The 18,899-nt window shown below is 42.9% G+C and overlaps 1 protein-coding gene across 1 annotated transcript in view; it reads right to left on the bottom strand.

Moving 5' to 3' along the window:
* Positions 1–6,387, bottom strand: part of HTR3B (5-hydroxytryptamine receptor 3B) — a 40,746-nt gene extending 34,359 nt beyond the window's left edge. Inside the window, exons 1-3 of the mRNA XM_068987965.1 lie at positions 6,372–6,387; positions 6,108–6,176; positions 220–380 (exon numbers count right to left, since the gene is read on the bottom strand). Coding sequence (XP_068844066.1) covers positions 220–380; positions 6,108–6,176; positions 6,372–6,387 — 246 coding nt within the window. The remainder of the gene's footprint in view (positions 1–219; positions 381–6,107; positions 6,177–6,371) is intronic.
* Positions 6,388–18,899: the final 12,512 nt, after the last annotated feature.

Genomic DNA, 18,899 nt, shown 5'->3' with positions numbered 1-18,899 from the left:
TTCTGTGAAATTCCTATTTCTAGACTATCTGCCCCTCACAGTGTAAGTTGGGGGCCAGTTAGCATGATTAGGTACCCCAGGCTCACTGCTAAGATGAATCTAACATTAACTTCTCTATCGGCTCAATGAGAGTCTCAAGAAAAAAAACTTCTCTTGCATAAATAGCGGGTAATTTTACAAAAGAATCATGGGACTAGGAGATGGTAGGATGGTCCTTACCACATCCAGCACGGCGTGAACAGACACGTCCAAATATACAGTGGTGGCCTGGGTCCAGTTGTGAACTGGCCTTACTTCCTTCCGATATGTCTGTAATAGCTGCTTGGTGAGATGATGCAGAGCAGGACTCCTGGAATGAGGCATATCTATGGCCAGGATTCCTGAAAAAGAAAGCCATCACTGTGAGGGTGAAAATAAGAACTTAGCATCTTCAGGAGACTTCAGACTGCCCAGGGCTCGGTCACTCCTGGAAGAATATAGTCTTTAGCTCACCCCAATCTGCTGAAGTTCACAACCAACTCATGGACATTTTGTCAGACACATTTAAAGGACGCTGATGATACAGAAAACAAATTTACAAGTGACCAAATGGGAAAGAGGGGGTTAGGATAAATTGGGAATTAGGGGTTAACAGATACACAGTATGAAAAATAGGTTAAAAAAAAAACCGAGGACCTACTATACAGCACAGGGAACTATATTCAACATCTTATCATAACTTACAATGGAAAAGAAACTGAAAAAGAACATATATGTGTAAGTAAAAGTGTTCAGTCGTGTCCAACTCTTTACAGCTTCATGGACTGTAGTCTGCTAGGCTCCTCTGTCCACGGAATTTTCCAGCGAGAATACTGGAGTGGGTTGCTATTCCCTACTCCAGGGGATCTTCCCAACCCAGGGATCAAATCTCTTGTGTCCACTGCAGTGGCAGGTGGATTCTTTACCACTAGTGCCACCTGGGAAGCCCATATGTGTGTGTGTGTGTGTGTGTGTGTGTGTGTGTGTGTGTGTGTAAATGAGTCACTTTATTGCACGCCTGAACACTGTAAATCAACTATACTTCAATAAAGAATAAAAAAATTAAGTCAGCTGATGGCCTAAATGCCCAATTTAGGAGAAATCTCACTGTAAAGATAAATAAATCAACTCCATCTCTGAGGGTGCAAACTTGTGCTACGTTTCCATCTTTACAGCTATCTTGCATCTTGAAGACAGCATCCTTTCTTTATTCCTGTATCACCCCCTCCTGGTACACAGGAGAAAGCTTCTGATGCACTTAGCCAGCTTCCTCCTTGGATTTTTCTTTCGATTTTTCCATTTATAATTCAAAAATCACATAGAAAAACCCAAGCAGAAACATGGACAAACCACTTGAATCCAAAGAGCTGTGTGGATTTCTAAATAATGGAATCAAGGAAAATCCAATTCATATTTTTCTCCTCAAAAATCGTATTTGTTCTCTCACTCAGTCTGTCTTAAAATGCACTTGTCAGAAAACGAGATCTTCCTTTTGGGAAAATTCTCTGAGGTCCCAGGGAACAACCATTTCCTGTGACCGAGGAATCTTGATTTGCGGAGGAGCCGTGATGAGCGTCGAGGCTGGAGAGGCCAGGGGAAAGGAAGCGAGAGAAATGAGCACCAGCAATTGGAAGCGACAGATCCGTGAGGGCTTTCTCGAAATTGCAAAAAGATATTTTGTTCACCAGCTTGGCCGGCCCCTGGGGCATTCAAAGCTTCCCTCAGTCATCGGACTGAAGCAAATTGCACACCCCCCTGCCACAGGGCGGGCGAACTCTATCCGTGGTGTCCTGCGCGTGAATTCACCACGACTCTCAGCGGTTTTGATGGTTATTTTGATGAGCTGCTGAAGGTACGCAGGCTCCATCAGGAAACTGTAAATGAGGTACCTTCCCCCTGTGCGACGATCCTGTTTATACCCGTCTCTTTATGAATGATACCGTGTCACTTGCCGCCACAGGCAGCAATTTCTATGATTTATCAATGCCAGTGTGACCAAAATGCTAACGACGGTGCTGGAGGGGACATCCAGACTCATTGTGGGCAGTGGAATATTCACTTTCATTACCATCCGAGCTGGGAATCTAATGAGCGTTTTAAACTTCCTAACTATTCATCCAACAAGACGCCAGAAGGGGCAGCCGCTCTTCAGGCGTGCGGGAACCAAGGTGGGTGGCTCACATCACGCATCATCTTCAGCTTTTGTGAACTGCGATTGTCAAAGATGCGCTATGAATCTTTGTTTTGCTGTTGTTCACTGGCTAAGTTGTGTCTGGCTGTCTGTGACCTCATGGACTGCAGCACGCCAGGCTTGTCTGTCCTTCACTATCTCCTGGAGTTTGCTCAAACTCCTGTCCATTGAGTTGGTGATGCCATCCAACCAGCTTATCTTCTGCTGCCCCCTTCTCCTTCAGTCTCTCTACTTGGGACTGTTTCTTGCTGGCTGACCCTACGGGAAAGAATTCTGGACCCCAAAGCAAAATTAGTCTGGTGTTTTTCCTGTGAATTTCACTTAGGGCAACTTCAGTTTTACCTCCCTTGGAATCTCCCAAGTCCCAGCTGGGAAAACACTGAAATGTGCGTGTTTCAAATGTGCGTGTTTCTCAGGAAACCACCTGAGACAGAGTTAGTAATTCTGAGAAATGAATGTTCTCTACACCCTCTGCTCATAGGGCCTCAAATTCCCCTCTGATATCTTTCCTGTGGATATAGGTCCCTAATGGATAAATATTTTCAAGGATGAGTCAAAGTCGTTGGGTAAAAAGAGAAAGTTCTGGAAGCTGGAAATAAGAACAAAAGAGCAACCAGGAGTGATAGAAAAATAAGCAAAGGGGAGCGTGCTTAAATAAACTACAGGGGGAAATAGTTCTTTGTTTAAAATGCAGAGAAATAATAAATTACATTTCTACTATGAATGCAAATTTGCCTGAGGAGAAAGATCAATTACAAGAGAGAGATTAAGGATTTAAGTGACCATTAATTAACAGTAAATTATGCCCCTTGAAAGCTAATGTGACATTCACACAAGCACTAAATGACTCACAGTTCAGTGATGTTTCAACAGACACTGATGGAAGCTATCAACAGACCCAGAAAAGATACCACTCTAGCACTGTCTCCTCGAATGCTAATGATCAGCATCAAATAATGCACTCGTAAGATTTCTGAAAAGTAGAATGTGTTATGAACTGAGTTGTGAACCACTTCTAGGTGAAGAGAGGTTTTAAAAAGATGAGGATACAATAGAATTATTCCTTTGCTTTCCTTATTTCAGTGAGTTACATACATACCTATCTTAAAGTGTTCTGGGCACTTTGATGAAAAGAGCTGTTTCTGGTTTAATGAGTATACACCTTTAGGACTATAAGAGACTAGAACTGCAGCAGGCTGGGACCTGGGACCTAGGGTCCTTCGCTGTAGTGTTTGCACCTGGGCAAACATCTCCTGGAGAAACAGAATACAAAGAAGCTATAAGGGACTAAAAATAACTGTGTGCATGTGTAGTTAGGGCAAATTATGAACAAGATACAAAAAGACCAAAATCCCAAATGCAGCTTCTGAAGTGTTTGCCCCCTGCATACAACACTACCAAAGTGGTGGGCAAAATACCTAAGCCACGCCTCTGGCTCGATCACAGACCCACCCCTACCTTCATCCCATGTAAAGAGCCAGCTCAGCTCTGAGTGTGAGCTAGGGAACCTGTTAGTTGTGTAACTTCTCCCTGCTGCAGCAGGGGCCCCAGTAAAGACTTGCCTGAATTTCCTGTCTAGTCTCTGATCAATTTCTATTGAACAATAGATAACAATACATAGACCTGAGAGGTTACAATATATCTGAGAGGTTCCAAGGACATAGTGGTTTAGGTGTGTGGTATTATTAAATACCTAATACTGATTAAATGCCTTGCTATGTGCCAGGCACTGGGCTAGAGCCCTTTACGTAAATTATCTCATTTAACTTCTACTAGAGCTTTATGAGATAGGTACTCTACAACCCTGTTAGGACTCACTTACAGGTGAGGGACTCTAGGTGGTGAGGTTAGTACTGCTGAAGATGACACAGCTTGCAAGAGAAGAGGATGGAATTTAAACAAAGACCAAGCTTTGGATCTGGATCCAAAGACCAAGCTCTTACTCTGATACTACGGCGACCTGGCTCCCTGAGAATACTGGGAACAACAGTGAGTAGCCCTTCAAAAGGAAGAGTTGCATATGTACACTACCATGTGTAAAACCGCCAGCCAGTGGGAACCTGCGGTAGAGCACAGGGGGCCCAGCTCCATGCTCTGTGATGACCGAGAGGGGTGGGGTGGTGCTGGGAGGGAAGACGAAGAGGGAGGGGATTTATGTATACACACGGCTGATTCACTCTGTTCTACAGCAGAAACTGACACAGCCTTGTAAAGCAATTATACTCTAATAAAATAAATAAATAAATAAGAGTTGCATGGTGTACATTTTTGGAAAGAAACAGCTCATTGTTATTTTCTGTCTTTGTGTGTTTTCAGGTCAACAATATCTTACATTTGCATTGCACCTGACGATTTCATAATGCTTTCATATTTGGTCTTCATGAATATGCAAAATAAAAAGTTAACTTACAGGGAACCAGAATCTCTGAGAGGTACATGGACTCGCCCAGGGTCACATGGCTGGTGAGCAGTGTGGTAGGAGCACGTGGTTCTAATTCAGGCCTCCTATCCTATTCCAGCACACTGCCTCTGGGTCCAGCTCTAAATTGGTGGTTTGTTAAGTGCTCTTATATTTATAAATCAACCCGATATTAACCCAGTAAAATTTCAAAGGGTAAATTCTCAGTATGATTTATGGTCAAGTGCTGACTATGAGACGCTATTAAAACACTTTCTCTGCCACATTTAGAACAAAAATCAAGCATAATACAAAACATTAAAAAGAGCAATCATTAAGAAGAATTTCTTCTATTTTCAAACCTTCATTTTTCTATTTTATCTTGCTTCGTTTAATGTTGACAATTATTTTCTGCTAAGAAACCCATTTGGCATTTAATGAAATTTCTTCTGTTTTCATTTTTATAATTAAGATATGCTTTTATCCTTTAAGTTCAACATCCAAGATTTTTAAACTTTAATGATAAGTGGCCATTTTTCTTCTCTATCCAATAAAAAAAATCATTTCCAGCTGTTTGGCTACCAAATTCCTTCCTCATCTCTGTAATTGACTCATTCCACTTTCAGTTATATTTTAAAACATGGAAATTCAGATATGAGCTCTAGGAGAACCCTCAGGAACAAAGGGTGTTGGGAAACACTAGCATGAACATAAATTTTTGATCTGTGTATGTTTTTTAGGAACCAATTGTATCCTAACTCAAATGGTTCAATACGGTAGTGTTAATACTGGCACCATGGAAGTTTAATTCCAGAAATGTAGGGGGGAATATATATATATATATATATATATATATATATATACATATATATATACATATACATATATATATACACATACAACATATATGTATTAGTTTCTTAAGTATTTTTTTAGGGGAACTGTACATTCAAAACATGCAAGTTTCTACAGCTCATCTTTAGAGAAACACTCCACATCTATACAGACTTTGTAGGACTGGATGTAAAACCCTAACACCAAAATGACACTCAGGTGTCTGTAGCTGTGATGGATCCAAGGGACTCTCTGTGGGCTTCTAAAGACCAAGATTGTTTTGGAATAATAAAAATATACTCTTCAGACATACAAGTAAATCTGAAAAAGAATGCTTCAAACTCTCAGCATCAATTGTTGTAAAGAGAGCTTGATTTCTAAGGAAGGAAAAATTTATCGAACAAACATTTATCAAACATTTCAGAGCATACTTTTAACTTTGTGGAAAGCCCCACTGTGTGGCCCTATGGATATACACACCTATAATTGTAGGAGCAAAGTCATAACAAAGTGTTGGTCTCCTTGTAGATTCACCGGACTGGCATTTTACAGATGGTAAATAAAAGCAAACACCTGTGAGGAGTTACATAGCACAACATAGAAAGGCTTGTCTCTAGGTTCTAGGCGTTAATATTCGATGCCTAGTAAAATCACTAACGTACTCACCTGAGGCAGCTGCCAGGACGAAGGGCCACAGAGGAGCCATTATACCTGCCAGTATTCCCCAGGCGCGTCCTGAAGATGAGAAACACAACTTGCCTGCTGGATAGAATGTCACTCAGTCTTTCCTAAAAAAGCTCCTTTCTGCTCCATTCTTCTCTGTTTGCCGGTTTATGCCGTCCTTGCTGATGCTATTTTGTAAACACTGAAGGGGACCAAAGGCAATACCAATGCCACACAAATGTTTTGGAGTTGGTGCCATTGCAATACCCCTTAACTTCTCCATTTGGTTCTGCCCCAGGATCAGATCATGGCCAACATTTCAATTTCCCTGACAGGAGATAGCTAAGTGAATAATGTAATCTAAGAGGAGCCCCTAAGGAGGGGAAATTCCACACTAATATGATTTCCTTTACAGCCTTTACCTAAGGCAATGCTCTTGCTGACATTCAGGACACTAATTTCATTAATAATTGAGATCCAAATAGCTGTTCTAAATCAGACTTATGCAGAACATCTTCAGCATTTGACAATGATTATTGGACTCTTGAATTACACTAAGCTAATGGAAACCTGGTATCATCAAATGAACAGCAACTGCAAACAGTACAGTGGGAAGAGTATGTTTTGTTTTTCCTAATCCCCTTTCATTAAAAGAAACATCGATTGGTTTTTTTTGATAAACAGAAATGCTTCTTAAATTCTCACTGCCCACAATTCAGAAAGTAACTACATAAGAGAGAATGTGTATAGGCTTATTAAAGATGAAATTATAAAAGTTTAATGTTCATAAAAAAGTTCTTTTTTCAGTTTCTGATTGAGCCCCATTCACTGTTAATTATTAAGGATAAAGATGCGTCATTCCACATAAATTTATTTTCCATTAGTAGACTCCTAGATGCTCTAGAAACAAAAATTAAATTTCATACCATTTCCAGCATCTGTCTGCTTTTTACTCTAAATCAAATGTAGAGCCCACTGGCTTGAGATAAGTTTTCATGGAACAAATTGAGAGGAGAAATATATACCTGATCCCTGTTCTCCTAATTATGTGATCCCTTTGTTTAGAATCATGAAGCTCTCTCTCAGTGTACCCTGATTAGTTTCCCACTGCTGGTGAAAGAAGTTGCAAACACGGAAAGGGAGAAAACTAGGACGAATCCTGTAGTGTTGAGCTGGTTTTGGAAGTATCAGAGTGAGCTCTTGGTTTTCAACACATGTAGCTAAATACAGAAATAAATACAAATGTAAAGCTGTGTGTGTGCCTCTGTTCATAAATGCATATGTTCCTAGCTCTGTCCACTAGAGGGCCTGGGAGCAAGGACACCCCAACAGCAGTGAGCACGCCTAACACCCAGAACTTGGTCTCTAAATAGCACACCTACCTGCAAAGAAGAAATGGAGAAATGTGTGATTCGGGCCGGGACAGGAAAGTATAATATAAGAGTCTAGAACACCTCCTTGTACCATAAAGAAGTGCTAAAGAAATTATGGGAATGGGATACGTGGACATGGCCAGCTTGAAGGGGCGCTCTCTGGCCCAATCTTTGATGATTTGAGCTTCAAAACCAACAATGATGGCAGAGAATTATAACCTACAAAATAGGATAACAAATATTCCACAAGTCTATCCTGATTTAAATAAAGAGGTGAATGTGAGGAAGGGAAATCTTTTCCTTTAAATTAGAATGCCAGCTAATAAATGTAGAAGAAAGAATGGAATCTTTGTAGTGATAACTAATTTACAGAAGAAACATCAATGGGTGATGAAAACCAGTTGGTGAAAGTTGGATGAGGAACAGGACATTGACACAAAATACTTATTAATTACAGAGATTTTAAAAAATCTACTAGTGGAGAAGCCTGGCAGACAACACCTCAATCAAATAATGAAAATTAGCATCACCAGTTATGAGCTGTGCACCAGGAGACAGGATCTGAGAAGATGCGAGAGCCCTTCTGTCTTCATGCTGCCAAAAATTCATAACTTGAATGTATCCTGGAGGAAACTCCATACTGAGGGACATTCTACAAAACAGCAGGCATGTGATCTTCCAAAGAGTCAAGGTTATGAAGGTTAAAGAAAGACTGAGAAACAGTACCAAACAAAAGGAGATTAAAGAGACCTGACAGTTCGATGCCTGTGTGGTTCTCGAGTGGATACTGTTGTTACAAAGAACATTTTTTTAGAAATTTTCAAAATAAAAAATTGGGGGAAAAAAAAGAACATTTTGGGGTGAACTAGTGAAACTCAACAGGGTCTGTAGTGACATAGTGATGTTAATTTCCTGATTTTGATTGTATTGAGATTATGTAAATTAATGTCCTTGTTCCTAAGAATAACTCTAAGTACTCACAGGTGAAAGGTCACCATGTTTGCAAAGAAGTCTCAAATGGCTAGCAGGGAGAGGGCAGTGAGTTATTTCTACTACGCTTCTAATTTTGCTGTGCATTTGAACATATTTCAGGGAAAAAAAAAAAAAGGAAATATAACCTAGCAGAGGAAACAGAATACAAAGTTAAGGGAAGTTTCAGAAATAACCTTGAGAGAAAGTGTTTGGTGCAGAGGTAAAGAATCTGCCTGCAATGCAGGAGACTCGGGTTTGATCCCTGGCTTGGGAAGATCCCCTGGAGGAGCAAAGGACAACCCGCTCCAGTATTCCTGCCTGGACAATCCCATGGACAGAATCTGGAGGGCTAGAGTCCAGGGGGGTCACAAAGAGTAAGACACAACTGAGAAACTGAGCAGGCACGCACAAGAGATAAGATCACCAAGGACTGGTCAGGGCCTCAAAGTCCCATCACTCTCCAGAAATGTTCTGAATTGTTGGTTTCCACCTAAGATAAATTAGCACAGGAGAAAGGCAAGCTGCATACATCAGTGCACATTGTCATGGGCAGGGAACACAGAAGCTTGCCTTTATGCAAAGGTTTAATTGAGATGGTAATCAACATTATCATCCTGCCACACACTGTAGTAAGCCACGGCTCTAAGTCAACCCCTCCGGGACATGCTTGTCCTCCCTTCTGTCTCGCCTTCTCATATACCCATCTGTTACTGGAAGGCCATTGCTAATGATGTGTAATACAGGTACATTATGACCTTCATTAGCTAATTTAACAACAGTCTGGTGATCCTGCCTATTACAGCTTTTTATTGGCTGATGAATTCTGCTGAGACAGGAAAGGTTTGTATGAGTGACTTATCTTCGAAGTAGTTTGCACCCAAATCCTTCCTGATCTTCCCTTGATCTCCCTGCTCTGCACCACCAGATGGCTCAGAGCTTTCTTTTCCCAACCTTACTGTCCCATCTGGGTTTAGTTTATATATTCAGTGCCTTTACATTTGGTGTCTGTCCCTTGCTCAACCTTCAATTTTCCATAGAAACTATCTCTTCTCACTGACTAAATTCAGCAGTTTTTACTCACATTGTTTCTTACCACCCATCAGTCAAAGATTTTACTCTCCCTTCAGTTCAAATCAGTCACTCTGTTGTGTCCGACTCTGCGACCCCATGGACTGCAGCACGCCAGGTTTCCCTGTCCATCACCAACTCCCAGAGCTTGCTCAAACTCATGTCCATCGTGATGCCATCCAACCATTTCATCCTCTGTCATCCCCTTCTCCTCCTGCTTTCAATCTTTCCCAGCATCAGGGTCTTTTCCAATCAGTCAGCCCTTTGCATGAGGTGGCCAAAGTATTGGAGTTTTAGCTTCAGCATCAGTCCTTCCAATGAATATTCAGGACTGATTTCCTTTAGGACTGACTGGTTCGATCTCCTTGCATTTCAAGAGACTCTCAAGAATCTTTGCCAACACCACAGTTCAAAAACATCGTTAGACTTATCTTTAGGGGGCTTCCCAGGTGACTCAAGTGGTAAAGAATCTGCTTGCCAATGCAGGAGACACAGGTTTGATCCCTAGGTCGGGAAGATCCCCTGGAAGAGGAAATGGCAACCCATTCCAGTATTCTTGTCTGGAAAATGCACAGAGGAGCCTGGTGGGCTACAGTCCATGGGGTCACAAAGAGTCAGACACAGCTGAGCACACACACACAAGACATCTCTTTAGGAAGGATGAGTATAACATGAACCCTATTCAGGCACTTCAGACAAATCAGGGTATTAAAGTAAAAAAGTGGAACTGTCAGGCGATACGCAGTAAGGCTTCTTAAATATCACCTGGGAAAAAGAAAGACAATTTGAGGTTTAAATCTGCCATTCTCTAATAGCAGTTCAGGCCAGGTCAATCATTAAGAGAGCACCTAGAAATATATTTATTTCAGAGGTCCCCTCTCCACATTCCCATGAGCCCTTGCACACTTTGTTTTCCATCACTTCCAAGTAAGATATGACACCCTTTAGATGGGCCAGTCTTTTGAAGAAGCAGGGGGAGACGGTTTATTATGCAAACATAATAAGGAAGTGTTTATTATGCAAACAGCAACTGAGTTATGTGTCCTTTAAGACTACTAAATAGTTTTTAATTACTGCTATATCAGTAAATCCCATAAATATGCAAATGCAATTAGTTCACAAAATAGGCCTTAAATATCTTTATTCCTCTCCAACAAAGTTCTTTGAAGTTAATCGCTAACTCTCTTTGTTCACTCCCTTGGCAGTCGTGCTAAAATTGACAGGAATTTTGACAGATGTACATATTCAGGGGGAACCAAATTTTCTGAGCACATCTGGTCAGGCTGGAGGAGGAAAGCTGAAATGGTCACTGAAGCCAAACTCAAATATTTAATGAGTAGAGTCCCATACAAAATTTCTTCTGCTCCATAGCATTGTGCTCTGAAATAAATATCAAGGTAGCCACTTGGGTTTCACTTCAAGTTCAAGGCTACATTCAGCATTTGATTTTTCTCCTCGCACAGTTCAGTTCAGTTCAGTCGCTCAGTCGTGTCTGACTCTTTGCGACCCCGTGAATCGCAGCACGCCAGGCCGCCCTGTGGATTTCATTTTTTTTAATACTAATGTGCATTTTCTGGTCCCTAAAAATAAACGAAGACCCTGACCTTTTGTGGTTATGTGACATGGTTTTCTATGAGAACATAGGAGCTAAGGTTCCAGACTTTGGAGTCAGACATACCTTATCTTGGCTCCCAACTCCGTCATTTGTTAGCTGCTCATGGGCTTGGTCAAAGTGCTCACTGCTTCTCAGCTTCATTCTTCATATCTGTAAAAAGGGTATAATAGGCTCTCTTTAGTTTGCTATGGTTGCAAGAGAAATTACCACACACTTAGCAACTTAAAACAAAGCTCATTTGTGACCTCAAAGTTCTGTAGGTCAGAAGCCCAGGCACAGCAAGGAATAAAATTCTCTGCTCAGAACCTCACAAGGCAGAAATCATGGTGGTCTACTGAAACGGGCTCTTACTGTATCAAAAGGGCCAACAGTGGGGACTGCCCTAGTGGTCCAGTGGTTAGGACTCCATGCTTCCACTCCAGGGACCATGGGTTCGATCCCTGGTTGGGGAACTAAGATCCTACAAACATCCAGAGTGACCAAAAAAAAAAAAAGGTTGGTTGGAACTGTGTACATCCCTTCCAAACTCTGCGTTCAGTGATATTAGTTAGTAGCTTGAAATCAGCCATGCTGGGAGCATTTGCCATATGGGAGGGGAACCAGCAAACACTAAAAGTCAGGGTCCCTCCCACCAGCTGGTTACTATACACCCACTAACACACTAGTGCCCAATAACCTTGAACTTACAAGGCTTCACAGACCCCTCCATTACATCACTTATTCAAGTGTATTATCATTACTTGTTTACTCTCCTATCTCTTTCAGGATTCTGTGGAGTCCTTGTAGGCAGAGCACTGTGTCTTATTCATCTTTCTGTCTTCAGCACAGACCTTGGTACCTAGTGAGTGCTCATTAATGTTTGAGAAGGATGGAAGGAGGAGAGGGAGGAAGGAATTAATAAGTAGAAAATAATTTTGGTTTATGCAAGAAAGATGGTGCCAAGAGGGGCCTAGCTTTTTCACAACCACATCCAATATGCTCTTCTTTCACTATCCATCTCATGAAGGATGGGAGAAAAAGATGATTTGGGTTTAGATCAAGATTGCTTTTATTTGGTTTGCTCCAGAACCTGCCAGCAAGACATGCAAAGGATAAACATGGGACACAAATGCGGGAAGTTCATGCCTCTCTTTGAATCTCTCAGAGGCGGCTTAAAATTCAGAGGTCTTGTGGTCATCAGGAGCGAGATGTCCCCCTGAAAGACAGAGGAACATGAAACTGTGCGCTTGCTGTTTCTGTGTATGCTCCCCACAAGAGCAGTTCCAGGAAACTGCTTAGGCTGCGCTGTCAGGCCAAGAGCCTCACTCAGTGTGCCATGCTGGCCAGGCCTTATGCACAGGTCATGAGCCTTGAAGTCTTACTGTGCCCACCCTGGGGAATCTCCTGTGACCTGTGGCTCACCGCAGAGCCCAGGACTTTCTGTTTAGCTTCATTCAGGAGTGGAGAAGCCTGGAAATGGTCAATAACAGTGGCCAGTAAGATTTTTCTGGTTTGAGTCTAAATTTACGGATACTTCAGTCTCTGCTTTAGACTCAAGATGGGCAAGGGCTTTGATCTTCTAGAGCTTGTTTTACTTGTTCATTCATTCACTGTATGGAGAACTGTGGTAGACACTGGAGACCTAAAGAGAGGGTTCAAGGATCTTGGGGTGGAGGTAATAGATGAGAAACACCTAGAATACAATGAGATAAATGCCAGCAGATGGGTGAAAAACTGGGGAAGATGGAATAAAAAGGGGACTTCTCTGGTGGTCCCGTAAGGACTCCATGCTTCCACTGCAGGGGGCACAGGTTTGAGCCCTGATCAGGAAGCTAAGATCCCACATGCCGTTTGGTTGGGGGAGGGGTGGGTGGGGAGGATGGGGAAGAGCCTGGATTTGGGGTAGGTGAGGAGAGGATTTTTCACAAATGGCATTTGTTCTGGGTGAAGATCACAGTCAGCTGGGGGAGGAGAGACCTTGGAGAGCAGAAGGAATAACGCATGAAAAGGCTGGAGAGTGAGATGAAAGAGCATGGCAGCACTAAGAACACCATTTGTAGCGACTTCATGGACCAAGGGAGTATCATGCTAAGTGAAGTGAGACAGAGAAAGACAAATATCATGTGATATTGCTTAAATGTGGAAGCTAAAAAAAAAATGATGCAAATGAACGTATTTACAAAACAGAAATAGACTCAAAGACATAGAAAACAAACTTATGGTTATCACAGGAGAAAGGAGGAAGAGGGATAAACTGGGAGTCTGGAACTGACATATACACACTGCTATACAGTCCTCTTTTTATTCCATCTCCCCCAGTTCACCCATCTGCTGGCATTTATCTCACTGTATTCTAGTGGCAACTCACTCCAGGGTTCTTGCCTGGAGAATCCCAGGGACGGGGGAGCCTGGTGGGCTGGCGTCTCTGGGATCGCACAGAGTCGGACACGACTGAAGTGACTTAGCAGCAGCATTCTAGGTGTTTCTTATGTATTACCTCCACCCCAAGATCCTTGAACCCTCTTATCTTATACAGCTAGTAGCAAAGAACCCACCTGTCAATGCAGGATCCGTAAGAGACATGGGTTTGAATCCCTGGGTGGGAAGATCCCCTGGAGGAAGGCATGGCAATCCACTCTAGTATTCTTGCCTGGAAGAATCTCATGGACAGAGGAGCCTGGTGAGCTACAGTCCACAGGGTCAAAAAGAGTCGGACACAACTGAGCGACTAAGCACGCACGCACACACATATATAAAGTAGATAATAAGAACCTAGTATATAGCATCGGGAAATCTGCTCAATACTCTGTAATAACCTATATGGGGAAAGAATCCTAAAGTATGTACATACACCTGAAACGAACACAACACTGTAAATGAACTATACTCCAAAAAAAATTTTTTTTTTAATTTTAAAAGAGAAGAAAAAAAAAAAAAGCACATACTTTTCAGGGGGCTGCAAGCCTCACTTTGTAAAACTAGGGGGCAGAGAATTCCAGATTCACATGGGTTGAGTGGATTAACAAGTTGGTGTTAAAAAGTGTCAAGGGGGAAAATAAAACAGAAAAGTGAAATATTGCATAAGTCGATGTTAAGTGCTGTTATTATAAAGCTGTCTCCAAATGGCCTGTAGCAATTATCCTGAAACTCACAACAGCTGTATTTGTCCCCTTTCTGCCACTGCTGAAATTTACACTGTCATTGCTCCAGGAGGAAGACTTGGCACTAATAATAGGCTGGCTGACTATGGCTGGAGTGTGACAGACCTCTAGTTAGAGCCCTTGAAGACTGCCGAGTGGGAAAACGGAACGCTCTGAGGAGAGCAAAGTGAGTGTGGTCAGAGAGCGCCTCCTTGTGGCAGCAGTCATAACTGCAGCCCCAGGAAACGCCAAGCTGTCTTCTATTTTATTACACGGTGCACTTTTCAGTGATTTTCAAGTCCCGTCTGGCCTCTATTCGTGTTACCACTCTTTTTCCTTTGTTCTGAATATCCCTCTTTATACCCCCCAACATCAACTCACACCAACCTATCTAATCTACTTCCACTCTGTTTACAAATGTCAACTAATCCCTCCCGCTCGTTTACTTACTCTCCTTCCTCCAAACGCTTGGTTCCTGGGAATTTCCCAGTGACTCGGTGACTTCTTAAGGGGCTATTTCCCTACTCTGTTCCTAAGAGCAGGAAGAAGTAAAGCCTTGATGCTCTTTATCTGGAAGGTTATAAATAGTGTTACTGAATGCATATGAGTAACTGCCCTCCACTCTTTTCCAGCAGCATATCGGACACCTTCCAATCCAGGGGCTCATCTTTCGGTGTCCTATCTTTTTGTCTTTCATACTGTCCGTGGGGTTCTCGAGGCACGAATACTGGAGTGGTTTGCCACTCCCTCCTCCAGTGGACCACGTTTTGTCACAGCTGTTCACTAGGAGCCGTCTGTCTTGGGGGGCCCTGCACAGTATTGCTCACAGCTTCATTGAGTTATGCAACCCCCTTCACCACGACAAGACTGCGATCCATGAAGGGGATATATTACACAGAAAGAATACAATTACGTAAAGTTGGCTGTCTTAAATTGTTTTTTATTAATATATCTAAGAATTTGTGAACTCATATTTATTATAGAAGTACTCATAATAGAAATAACTAAGGAGAAACAATGGCTTTAGCTTGACATGGCAGTGAAAACGATACGAAAAGACTGTTCATTAGTAAGGAAGCCTGGCTGGCATACCTCACCTGTCAGCGGTTGGCTTTGAGCGGGGGTGGGGGGGAGTAGGGTTGGTGGGGTAGACAGGGGTGAACTCCCAGGCATTTCCTGCTCTTTTCTTGGGCAGACAAATGTCAATCGTCCAAGGGAAGTTCTATGAAAGTTCTGACTGACTGCCGTGCCTGCTCAGTTGTGTCTGACTCCTTGCGACCCCATGGACTGTAGTCTGCAGGCTCCTCTGTCCTTGGGATTTCCCATGCAAGAATACTGGAGTGGGTTGCCATTGCCTCCCCCAGGGGATCTTCCTGACCCAGGGACGGAAGCCCAGTCTTCTGCGGCTCCTGCATTGGCAGGCAGATTCTTTACCACTGCGTCAGCTGGGAAGCCACCCTTAATTAAATGTTTACGTGTGTGTGTGTGTGTGTGTATGCTCAGTCCCATATGACTCTTTGTGACCCATGGACTGTAGCCCACCAGACTCCTCTATTCATGGGATTTCCCAGGCAAGAAGACAGGAGTAGGTTGCCATTTCCTACTCCCAGGGGTCTCTCCCAGGGGTCTTCTCGACCAGGGATCGAACCCACGTTTCTAGTGTCTCCTGCATTGGCAGGTGGATTCTTTGCCACCAGCGCCACTTCGGTAAGCCTATAAAAGTTCCAGGTATTGGCATTTGGAAGCAGTAACACACAGAAGTTGAGAGAAGGGAGCACAGAAACAGTGAAGAGAAATCTGAGATCTGGGAAGGCTGCTGGAGGTTTCCACTGCAGAGTCCGCGAAGATTTGTGGGAGGCACTGATTTTATTATTTCTCCAGAAGACTATTACATTCCAAAGAAACTGATAATCAACTTTTCCAGAACCTAAGCCTGGTAGGCTACAGTCTATGGGGTCACAAAGAGTCAGACACAACTTAGCAATTAAAAAACAACAACAAATCATATTGAAATATAAAAAGTTACCTTCAAATTAATACTGGAGGTGGTTTAGTCGCTAAGTTGTGTCCAACTCTTGCGACCCCATGGACTGTAGCCCACCAGGCTCCTCTGTTCATGGGATTCTCCAGGCAAGAATAGTGCAGTGGGTTGCCATTTCCTTCTCCAGGGAATCTTCCTGACCAAGGAATTGAACCCAGGTCTCCTGCATTGCAGGCAGATTCTTTAACTGAGCTACTAGCCCCTGCCAAAGAAAGTTCTTCTTGCCCCAAAATACTCAATGATGATTTTGCCATAAATTTTAGCAGTTGTTGTTGTTCAGTCGCTCAGTTGTGTCTGATTCTTTGTGACCCCATGGACTGCAGCATGCCAGACTTATGTGCCCTTCACTATCTCCCAGAACTTGCTCAAACTCATGTCCATTGAGTCAGTGATGCCATCCAACCATCTCATCCTCTGCCGTCCCCTTCTCCTCCTGCCCTCAGTCTTTCCCAGTATCAGGGTCTTTTTCATTGAGTTGGCACTTCGCATCAGGTGGCCAAAGTATTGGAGCTTCAGCTTCAGCATCAGTCCTTCCGATGAATATTCAGGATTGATTTCCTTTAGGATTGACTGGTTTGATCTCCTTGCAGTCCAAGGGACTCTCAGGAGTCTTCTCCAACACCATAGTTCACAAGCATCAGTTCTTCGGCGTTCATCTTTCTTTATGGTCCAATTCTCACATCCATACATGACTAGTGGAAAAACCATAGCTTTGACTATATGGGCCTTTGTTGGCAGAGTAACATCTCTGCTTTTTAATATGCTGTCTAGGTTTGTCATAGCTTCTCTTCCAAGGAGTAAGTGTCTTTTAATTTCATGGCTGCAGTCACCGTCCACTGTGATTGATTTTAGAGCCCAAGAAAATAAAGTCTCTGACTGTTTCCATTATTTCCCCATCTATATGCCATGAAGTGATGGGACTGGATGCCATGATCTTAGTTTTTTGAATGCTGAGTTTTAAGCCAGCTTTTTCAGTCTCCTCTTTCACTTTCGTCAAGAGGCTCTTTAGCTTCTCTTTGCTTTCTGCCATAAGGGTGGTGTCATCTGCATATCTGATGAAATTTTAGCAGAGGTACATGATTTCTAACTTGATCACATCATTTAAGAATAAGATATGAAATCCAAAATCTGAAGTCTAAACTATAATGGCATGAAGCCTAAACAATCCTGGAAACATGTCGGGAATCACTGGAGTATTTAAAAACTTAAAAAATATAAAATTACATGGGCCCCACCTTCACAGATTCTGATATTATGGTAAAAGGTGGAACCAAGCACTGGCATGTTTTTGAAACTCCACAGGTGACATGTGCAATCAGGTCTGAAAATCACACGTTTAAATCAAAGCAAATAGATTCACTTACAGATGGGTGGAATGAATTACCCTTTATTCAATATTATCGAATTCTACTCTGATTCTTGTAAACAGAAACTGTCGAGATGTTTGCCCTGTCTCACTTCCCTTCGAGGATGGCCTTCTTCTCCAGTTCCAACGGCCATGCGTGGACTGTTCTCCCACCCACTCTGATCCGAGCCAATAGGACAAGGGATGGTCCAAGTGGACCACTAGACTCTCTCCCAGAACTTGGGCAATAAGTTACCAGCCAATTGGTTAGTGGTGCTGGGACTGGAAAAGGCATGGACCCAGGGCTGGGTTAGCGGGGGTTGGGGGTGGATGTCCATTTCCACGGAGAAGCAAGGGATGATGACCAACTGACACTGATAAGAAAACAGAGCTGTAGAGAGGTCAAGGGTGAGAAGCCAGCGTTCAGCAAGTAGAGGAATGACCTCGATTGCCAACATGTCTCCAAGAACTGGCTTCAGTGCTTGTGTGGCCCGGCTACACCACCAAGAGGTTGTTGCCTCTGATTAAAAAAAAAAAGCCCTCCCTGCTCTTTTTCACTGGGAGCTGTTTTGTGCTGGTTTCTGTTGCTTGCAACTAAAAAGTGAAGTCGCTCAGTCGTATCCGACGGATTTTCCAGGCAAGAATACTGGAGTGGGTTGCCATTTCCTTCTCCAGGAGATCTTCCTGAGCCAGGGATCGAACCCGGGTCTCCCACATTGCAGGCAGACACTTTACCGTCTGAGCCACCAGGGAAGTCAAAAGCCTTTGTTAAAACTATGGTAGGGACTTCCTTGGTAGTCCAGTAGCTAAGACTCCTCACTCGCAGTGCAGGGGGCTGAGGTGTGATCCTTGATCAGGAACTAGATCCCACATGCCGCAACTAAAGGTCTGGCACAGAAAATAGAAAAAAAACAAAAAACAAAAAACAAACCCATGTTAGTTTGGCAAGGTGCTAAGTTTATACCCCAAATATCTTTCAGTTAGGTAAAGGATGTGAGCTGATGGTGCATATACATTTCTGAGCCTGTGTGAAATTATTCTTCACCACCATGATTATCTGCCTCACTGAACTAGAGGCCCCTTAAGGGAAAGAGGCCGTGCCTTCATCAGCCATCCAGCACTGGGCATAGTCAAATGGTACAGTGGATATTCAATAAATGACTGTTGGATTCAACTCTGAGGCTTGCCAAATAATATATGTATAGTCTGCAAGGGCTATCATAACACAATACTACAGACTGGGTGGGGGCAGCGCTTAAACA

Source organism: Capricornis sumatraensis, chromosome 16 (genome assembly GCF_032405125.1).
Source record: "Capricornis sumatraensis isolate serow.1 chromosome 16, serow.2, whole genome shotgun sequence".
NCBI lineage: Eukaryota > Metazoa > Chordata > Mammalia > Artiodactyla > Bovidae > Capricornis > Capricornis sumatraensis.
Note: the sequence above shows the minus strand (reverse complement) of the source record. Positions and strands in the feature narration are given on the sequence as shown.